The sequence below is a fragment of the Malurus melanocephalus genome, unplaced genomic scaffold (genome assembly GCF_030028575.1).
Source record: "Malurus melanocephalus ecotype Western Australia unplaced genomic scaffold, MMel_1.1 scaffold_107, whole genome shotgun sequence".
NCBI lineage: Eukaryota > Metazoa > Chordata > Aves > Passeriformes > Maluridae > Malurus > Malurus melanocephalus.
Window position 1 is genome coordinate 2,167,165 of NW_026623339.1, and position 9,315 is coordinate 2,176,479.

General features: G+C 68.7%; 2 protein-coding genes across 2 annotated transcripts in view; one reads left to right on the plus strand and one right to left on the minus strand.

The window, feature by feature from the left end:
• RTKN (rhotekin) overlaps positions 1–440 on the plus strand; it is a 16,624-nt gene extending 16,184 nt beyond the window's left edge. The window contains exon 9 of the mRNA XM_057369367.1: positions 2–440. Coding sequence (XP_057225350.1) covers positions 2–280 — 279 coding nt within the window. The 3' untranslated portion in view covers positions 281–440. The remainder of the gene's footprint in view (position 1) is intronic.
• Positions 441–598: 158 nt separating this feature from the next.
• On the minus strand, positions 599–7,214 carry LOC130575455 (drebrin-like). Its single transcript, XM_057369357.1, has 13 exons — positions 7,067–7,214; positions 5,752–5,804; positions 5,558–5,670; positions 5,410–5,484; positions 4,803–4,937; positions 4,599–4,676; positions 3,765–3,916; positions 3,612–3,666; positions 2,668–2,742; positions 2,452–2,560; positions 1,432–2,378; positions 1,075–1,120; positions 599–981 (listed from the first exon to the last, which is right to left on the minus strand). The coding sequence occupies exons 1-13, from the start codon at positions 7,150–7,152 to the stop codon at positions 881–883; spliced, it is 2,025 nt and encodes a 674-aa protein (XP_057225340.1). The 5' UTR covers positions 7,153–7,214; the 3' UTR covers positions 599–880.
• Positions 7,215–9,315: the final 2,101 nt, after the last annotated feature.

Below are 9,315 nucleotides of genomic sequence, written 5' to 3' on the forward strand. Positions count from 1 at the left end.
CATCGCGGCGGTGACCGACATCCTGACGCGGCACCGGSGGGGTCCCCGCGCTCCCGGCCCCCCCCCGTGGCTGTCGCTGTTTGAGGGGTCCCCCCTGCGCAGCCCCAGCCCCCCCCGCCGGGGCCGCCCCCGCACCCTGTCCTTGGACGCCCGGCTCAGCACCCTCAAGGGCCGGGGGGGCCCCCCAAAACCCCCCCATTCCAGCTCCTCCAGCAGCGGCAGCAGCAGCCCAGGGCCCCCCCAGCGCGACCCCCCCAGACCCCTCCAGTCCCGGGTGTGACCCCCAGAACTTGGGGGAGGGGGGAGAGAACAGGGATGGACCCCCCCTCCTGCTCGTCTGGGGGGGCTGGGGGCTCCCAGCTTCTGTTTTTGGGGAGAAACTGGAATTTCTGCCCCCCTCCCGTGCTGGGGGGGGGCTCAGGGCTGAACTCCAAAAAGGGGGGGGGGKTTYCYTYCCCCCYCCACCAGGGTGGGTGCTCAGGGTCTAACCCGGGGGGGCACAGAGCCCCCCCCAGCTCTGCTTTCCCTCACCTCTAACCTGGGGGGGACACACCCCCCCCCGGCAGCCCCCTTCCCCAATTAATAATGTTCAAATTAATAATTTGCATTAAAATTTATTTAACAGCTGCTGTGTGTGATTTGGGGGGCGGGGGGCGTGGGGGTCCCTGTGCCCGCGTGGGGGGGTCCGTGCCCCCCCATCTTGTGCTGCCACCAGCGGGGGGGGGGGTCTTTGGGTGCTGCCCCCTCCCCAAGCTGCTCATTTTGGGGTGCAAGTGGGGGGGTGGAGGCTGTGCAGGGGGTGTGTGTGGGGAGGGGGCGTCCATCCCGGTGCCATAGGGGGATGCCCCCAAAAAAGGGGTGCTGGGCTACCCCCCCCCCGCTACACAGCATGGGGGGAGAGGTCCTCGTCCTCGGTGGGGGGGCTGGGACCCCCCAACAGCGGTGGGTGGGGGGCGTCACGGGCCAGCAGCAGCGCAAAGCCTGGGGGGAGAGTGGGGGTCAGCCAGGGGGGTTTGGGGGTTTTTTTGGGGGGTTGGGTAGTTTTGAGGGGTTAATTGGGGGGTTTTGGGGTACCTGGCGTGGCTTTGTGCAGGACCATGCTCTCGCTGGGCTCGTCCCCCTGCAAAGAGTGGGGGGGACCTGAGGGGTCCCTTCACCCCCAGGTGTGCCCGCCCCCCTCACCAGAGGACTCCACCCCACCTCCCATCCTGCCCCACTTCCCATTCCCACTCCAGACCCATCCCAACCCCCATACCGAGCACCCAGGGTCGTGTGTTCCCCCCATCCCCCCAGACAGATCCCAAAACCCACAGCCCACCCAGGTCTACCCATTCCCCCAGCCCCATGCACCCCAAAACCTCCCCTTGGCCCCCCATTCCCACATTTCTCCCATCCCCCATCACCCCCAGCCCCCCATTTCCCCCCACGTACCTGTCCCGAGGGCAGTCCCGGCTCCCAGGGGGTCTCCCAGCCCCCCCACTCGTGCCCCCCGACTCCATTGCGCCCCAAATCCTGAGGGTCCTGCACCGGGCGGGGGGGACTGGGGCACCTCAGGGGGGGCCCGGGAGGGGGTATTGGGGACCCCTCCCGCGGGCTGGGGACCCCCTCAACCAGCGGCCCCAGAGATTCCCATGCCGGGGGGCTGGGGAGGGGGGGAGTGTCCGGGAGGGGCCCCTCCTCATCCCGGGGGGGCCTGGGGGGAGACTCCAAGCCGGGAGTGCTGGAAGGAGGGAGGGGCTCTACCCCATAAGTGCTTTCGGAAGACCCCGAGCCAGAGGGGCCAGGGGGGACCCCCATCCGGGGGGGGCTGGGAGGAGGCCCTGGCATGGCAGGGGGCGACCCTGACCTGGTGGTGGCAGCCTGGGGGGTCCCTGTCCCCATAGGGCTGGTGGCAAGGGGGGACCCCGCTCGGGCTGGGCTGGAGGGGGTCCCCAGGGTGCCACATTGTGGGGTCCCCGWCCCCATAGAGCTGGTGGCAAGGGGGGACCCYGCTCGGGCYGGGCTGGAGGGGGTCCCCAGGGTGCCACATTGTGGGGTCCCTGTCCCCACAGGGCTGAGGGGGCTCCTGGTGGTGGCACTTTGGGGGGTCCCCGTCCTCACAGGACTGGTGGCATGGGGGGACCCTGCTCGGGCCGGGCTGGGGGGGGTCCCCAGAGTAGCAGGAGGGGTGCCCCTCCCCATGGAGCTGGCGGGGCCACATTGAGGGGTCCCTGTCCCCGCGGGGCCRGGGGGCAGAGGCGGYGGYGGCCGGCGGGGGCTGGGGAGCGGTGCCCCCCCGGAGGCTCCGGGCGGGGGATTCTGGAGGGGCTCCGGCCGGCGGAAGATGAAGGCGGATTCAGTCAGGCTGCGCTGGTACCGCAGGAAGGGCCGGCGAGCACCTGCAGGGGAGGGGGAGGGTCAGCGGGGACCCCCAGAACCCCCCGTGCACCCCAATCCCCCCACGGCACCTACCGGGGGTGCTGCCGGGCAGCGGGGACGTGGAGGTGGACCCCGAGCGCTCCCGCTGCCGAAAGAATTCCCGGGGGTTCTGGGTGCGCTGGGAGACCAGGATGGCGGCTTCCTGCGGGATCCGGGGGTCAGCAGGGGTGTGGCACAGAGCCCCGTGTGGCACCGTGGCCGGGCCAGCGTGACCCGGGGGACAGGGAGGGAGCCGGTCCCGACACTCACGGCCGCCGTCCCGCTGACCCCGCTGCGGCCCCCGCGCTCCCGCTCGGCYGCTTCCTGCTCCCGCTGCTGCTGCTCCTGCGGGACACGGCGGCCATGGGAATGTGGATCCTGGGTCCCTTGAGAAGGACCCCGGATCCCCTGGGATTGACCCCTGGATCCTCTGGGATGGAGCCCTGGATCCGCTGGGATAGAGCCCGGGATGCCCTGGGATAGACCCCTGGATTCCCTGGGATAGAGCCCGGGATGCCCTGGGATAGAGCCCTGGATGCCCTGGGATTGACCCCTGGATCCTCTGGGATGGAGCCCTGGATTCCCTGGGACAGAGCCCTGGATCCCCTGGGATTGGCCCCTGGATCCCCTGGGATAGAGCCCGAGATCCCCTGGGATAGAGCCCGGCATGCCCTGGGATAGAGCCCTGGATCCGCTGGTATGGAGCCCTGGATTCGCTGGGATTGATCCCCTGGGATGGAGCCCTGGGTCTCCCGGGATAGAGCCCTGGATTCCCTGGGACAGAGCCCTCGCATCTTCCCGGGTTAGATCCCACACCCGGATCCTTCCGAAACCTCCTGCATTCCCCGGGATGAACCCGCTGGATCCCYCAGRATGGACACCCCGGATCCCCTGGGKTGARCCCCTGGATCCCMCAGGATGGACACCCCGGATCCCCTGGGATGAACCCCTTAGGATCCCCCAATATAGACCCCTAAAAGCCCCCGGATCCCCTGGGGTGAACCCTTTAGGATCCCCCAGGATGGAGCATTTTGATCCCCTGGGATGGATGTGCAGATCCCACCCTTCCTAAATTAACTCCCTGGATCCCACAATCCTCTGGGAACGGGACCCCCCMATCCTTTGGGATGAACCCCTTGTATCCTGCTGGGATGGAGCCCCTCTATCTGCCAGGACAGACCCCCTGGGTCCCCCCGAGACCCCTCCCCACTCACCCATCGCTCCTGCTCCTTCCTGCGCTCCTCCGCGTCCAGGCGCGCCTGCTCCTGCCTGCGGGGAGTCCGGGGATCAGGGAGGGGACACGGGGATGGGAACATGGATGGGGACACAGAACGGGGACACGGATGGGGTGCAGGGTTGGTTCTCACCGCCGCTCCTCGATGAGCCGCTCCCGCTCCTGCAGCCGCCGCTCCCGCTCCGCCGCCTGCAGCCGCTCCTCCTCCATGCGCTCCCGCTCCCAGCGCCGCCGCTGCTCCCGCTCCCGCTGCCGCTCCTGCTCCTTCCGCTGCTGCTCCTCGCGCTGGGCACGCACCGGGATCAGCGCCGGGATCGGCACGGGGAACCGGCACCGGGAGCCGGACCGGGAACACACCCACCCCGGCACCGGGACCCGGACCGGGAACACACCCCGGCACCGGGACCCGGACCGAGAACACACCCCGGCACCGGGACCCGGACCGAGAACACACCCACTCGGGCACCGGGAACATACCCACCCACCCCGGCACCGGGAACACACCCACCCCGGCACCAGGGACCCGGACCGGGAACACACCCACTGCGGCACCGGGACCCGGACTGGGAACACACCCACCCCAGCACCGGGAGAGGCACGGGGACCCCACCGCCCTTGGCACCGGCACGGGAACCAGCACCGGGATTGGGACCCCCCTAAACTTCACCCCCTTCCAACCTCGGCACCAGGACCAGGTCCGGGTCGCAACACCAGCACTGGCACCAGCCCTGGCACTGGGACTGTGACTCCACTGGTATCGTCACTGGGATTCCCTCAACATCAGCACTGGGACCCCCACAGACCTCAGCACTGGGACCGGGACCCCACTGCTCTCCTCACCGGCACCGGGGCCCCTGGGCTCGGCTCTGCCACTCCCAGCCCGAGGCAGTAGCCATGGTCCTGTCCCTGGGATATCGGGGGACCGTGGGGACCCCCTCGCCCCTCCCCAGCCCCTGGCACCCCTCACCTCAGCCTGTTCCCAGAAGGAATCGCGCTGGGTGCGCTGGAGCTCCAGCGCCGGGTTGGTCTTGCGGTAGTTGGTTCCCTGGGGAGCACAGAGGGGGGGTCAGGGTGGGACCCCCAGGACTCCCAAAACCCTCAAAACCCCTGCCCAGGGACCCCAGGGAAGGGTGAGTTGGCTCCCCCCCCATTCCCGCAGACCCCCACTCACCACCAGCTCCTGGGTGTCCTGGGGTGTTCTCCTGGGGGGCCGAGGGGCGGGGGGCTCCAGCTGTGCCAGCACTCGGCGCAGCCCCTCCAGCGTCACCTCCTCGGAGCGGCGGGCGCTGATCACCGCCGTGGCCTCCTGCCACCGGGACGGGACAGCACGGGACCGTGTCACCCCTCCCACAGCCCACCCCACACCCCCGCATGGATCCGCAGTCCCGGGGGAATCTCGGCACGATTCCTTTGGGACGCGTCAGACGTGGGAATGGATCCAGATGTGGGGCCGGATCCAGATGTGGGGCCGGATCCAGATCGCGGACCCAGACAGATCACCGGAAGCTGTTCCGGGGGATGGGGAGGGCAGGACCCCCCCGTCGGGGCGGGATGGGGGGCAGGGATCCCAACCACAGCTCCGGCAGCGCGGCCAAGACTGGGAGCACTGGGAAAGCGGCGGCTGAGTCAGCAGCGCCAGGAATGCGCCCGGGCACAGGCAAAGGTCGGGGCGGCGGGATGGGGGGATCAGGGGGGAGGCAGGAATGGGGAACACGGGGAASCGGGGACCCCGAAACCTCCCCCCACCGCTCCCCGGGAGCTCCGCGCCCCCCACTCACCCTGAAGAAGTTCCGGATGGCCGGCAGGTGTCCGGCACACGCCGCCCGCTGCGATTCCGGCACATTTTCCCCGACCTGGCACCACAGCCATTGCTCGGCCCGGGGGGGTTCCAATCTTGGGGTTCCCCCGGGCTCCCCCCGCACTCACCCAGCTGATGAGGACGATTCTCGGGGTGCCGGAACCAGGATCGGGGACCCGGCACAGCCCGTACATGACGCTGCCCACAGAGAATTTTCCAGCGAGCTCATCCGGCCCCCCGGCTGTAAGGAGGGGCGGTCAGAGGGGGTGCAGGGGAACTCGGAGGACCCCCCAATACTCCCCGGCAGCATCGCTCCCGGTACCTCCGGAATCCAAGAGCTTGAGGTCGTGGTGCTTCTCATAGCCAAAGACGGCCCTGGAGGGGAGAAGGGGGGATCAGGGTGGGGGGAATCGGGGGTGGGTATCACACAAGACGGGGGACCTGCCGGGCTGGGGCACCCCCCGTGTCCCCCCACGCCACCAGCTTGGGATGAATTCGTGGAAGTGCCGCCGGCAGCATCCGCCCCCGGGACAATGGGAATGTGGGAAGAGCCGGAGCGGCACGGCCCCCACAACGACCCCCACCCCTGCGGCGGTGCGGGGACCCCCCCCTCGGCCCTGGGAGGGCTCCGGGGGCCCCATCCCGGAGGGACCCTCCTCCCCGGGCATTTCCAGCGGCTCTGCCCCTCTTTGTTCCCGCGTGGCTCCGGTTCCGGGMGCAGGCGGGACGCGGCTCGGCGCGGCTCCGGGAGCACGCGTGCAGCACGGCGCGGCGGGGCACGTCACGCGTGTCACGGCATGTCGCGACAGGCTGTGGCGCCACATGGCGGGACAGAGCCCGGCACGCGGCCGGGCGGGCGCCGGGAGGAGCCGGAGCTGGAGCGGCTCCAGCCGCGCTCCCGGGGCAGAGGGCAATGCCCGGGTGGCCGGTAGCCACGGTGACGGGCGGTCCTGTGACGCCGGGGGGGCTGCGAGGCCGATGAGCCCCGGTGCCGTTGCCCCCCGCACCGGGATKGGGGTTTTGGGGGACACCGGCTCCGGCCTGGAGCCACCGGCACCCATGGGGGGCCAGCCCGGGACCCCTAGTCCGGGACCGTCCGGGGACCCGTGTCCCCCCGGTGCAACCGGGCAGGGCCCCCCTCACCGCACCCCGGGGTGCTCCCCCGTTCCCACAAACCGCTCCCGGGCCCGTCCTGCCCCCGCCCCGGGCAGTGGCGCCTCTCCCAGCCCGGCGGCACCGGGAGGGACCGGGCGGGACGGGACGGGACCGGGTGGGACTCCCGGTTCCCAGCGCGGCGGAACGCAGGGCTCAGTCCTGGGACCCCGAAGCCCCCGTCCCGGTGCCGGTAACGGCGCCTCTCGGACAGCCCCCGACGCCCTGATCCGTGCCGGTGCCCGTTCCTGCTCCCTTTCCCGGTCCTGTGTCCGGTGCCCGTTCTCATTCGCCGTTCCCGTCCCGGTGCTTGTTCCTGTTCCCAGTCCCGGTGCCCTCTTCCGTTCCCTTCCCCACTCCCTGTTCCCTCTGCCGGCTCCTCATTCCCGCTGCCCTGTTCCCGGTCCTCCCTTCCGTCCCCGTTCCCGGTCTCCATTCCGGGCTCACGTCCCCTCTCCCGGTGTCCCCCGCCCTCCCATTCTCACCAGTCGGTCGCAACCCGGGGGTTCCCCACGTCCTCCCGCGCCGCCAGCAGCGCCAGCCGGTACCGCTCCAGCCCCGGCCCCGCCATCCCGATCCCGGGGCCGATTCCGATCCCGGGGCCCGCCGCCGCCGCCGCCCTGCGCCCGCCCCTCCCTCCCCCGCCGCTCCCCCCGGCACTTTCCACCGCCCACAGGCGGCACCGGGCGGGGCGGGGGCGGGAGAGGCCGGGAGGCACCGGGACGGGACGGGACGGGCGGCGCTGGGAGCGCTGGGAGGGGGGTGACGGGTCCGGGTCCCGCGCTGGGACAGGGTCCCGTACTGGGATGAGGGTCCGGTAATGGGATGCGGGTCCGGTAACGGGATGAGGGTCCCATTCTGGGATGAGGGTCCCGTAATGGGATGAGGGTCCGGTAATGGGGTGAGGGTCCCATTCTGGATGRRGGKCCCATACTGGGATGAGGGTCCMGTAMTGGGATGAGGGTCCGGTAATGGGATGAGGGTCMCATACTGGGATGAGGGTCCTGTAATGGAATGAGGGTCCTGCATTGGGATGAAGGTTCTGCACTGGGATGAGGGTGCTGTAATGGGATGAGGTTCCCTGCAGGCGGATGAGGGTGCTGTGCCAGATTCCCATCCTGAGACATCGCTGCAGGTCCCAGGATCCCAGGCTGGAATGCTGTGGAGGTCCCAGGGTCCCACACCAGGACACGGATCTCACACCAGGATGTGGGGCCGGTCCCAGGGGCACACACTGGGACGGGTGCCCGGGTCCAGCACTGGAATGTGGCTTCAGTGCCAGGATCCCACAGCAGGATGAGGGTCCCCAAACTGGGATGTGAGTGAAGGTTCCAGGGAGCCCAGACCGGGATGAGGGTGCTGTGCCAGGATCCAGCACCAGTCCAAGGAGGGGCGTGTGTCCCCCTTCCCTCTTCCGTCCCTTCTGTCCCTTCCCCCATCCCTGGAGGCTCTCACACCATTCCCTTTTTATGGCAGGAAATGGGATTTTGGGGTGCTGGGGGAGTCACTCTGTCCCCCCCGAACACGATGGTGATTCTGGGGGAGCCAGGAACGTTCCCAGCCCAATGTCTGATCTGCCCCGTCCCCCCACTTCCCCTGTCCCAAAGCCTCTCCCATCGTTCCCTTATTTGGGCACCGCGACTGGAAAATCCCAAACCCCCAGGGAGGGAAAAAATGCTGCAAAATGGGATCTTGGGCCCAGGGACACGCCCAGCCCAGCGTCTGGCGTGCCCTGTCACCCCCTGTCCTAGGGTCACTCGTGTGACTGGCATTACCTGTGTCACTGGCATTACTGGTGTCACTGGTGTTACTGGTGTCACTGGTGCTATTGGCATTATTGATGTTACTGGTTTATTTGTTTTTACTGGTGTCACTGATGGTACTTTTTACTGGTGTCACTGTAACTGGTGTCACTGTTACTGCTGTCACCGTTACCGGTGTCACCATTACTGCTGGTGTCACTGGTGCTGCTGGTGTCACTGGTTTTACTGGTGTCACTGGTTTTGCTGTTTTTGCTGGCACCACTGGTAACACTGGTTTTACTGCTGTCACTGCTGTCATTGCTGTCACCGCTGTCACTGCTGTCACTGTTATTGCTTGTGCAACTGGTGCCGCTGGTCTTACCGGTGCCAGCAGGGTTATTGGTGTCACTGGTTTTACTGGTTTTTCTGGCACCACTGGTATTACTGCTGTTTTACTGTGTCACTGGTTTTACTGGTGTCACTGCTGTCATCGCTGTCACTGCTGTCACTGCTGTCACTGCTGTCACTGTTTTTGCTGGTGCAACTGGTGCCACTGGTCTTACCGGTGCCACCGGGGTTACTGGTGTCACTGTTTTCGCTGGCGTATGCCACCGCTGTCACTGCTGTCACTATTGTCATTGCTGTCACTGGTTTTTATTGCTGCCACYGGTGTCACTGATGACAATGGTGTGGCTGGTGTCGCCGCTGTCGCGACCCCGGCCCTCCCCGCGTCCCCCCCCCACCCCCGCCATCCCCTCGTGTGGGCGGGGCTTAACTGGGGGGCGTGACCACTGACCCCTCGGGGGCGTGTCCCGCTGGCCCCGCCCATGTGGGCGTGGCAGCCCCCCCGAGGTGGGCGTGGCCCGGAGGGGGCCGTGCCGTCACGTGGCGGCGCTGCGCCCCCTGGCGGCGCTCCTTTGTCCGCGCGCGGGGCGGGGCGGGAGGGGGCGTGGCCCATGGGCGGTGCCGCGCGGGATTGGCGGGGCGGGGCG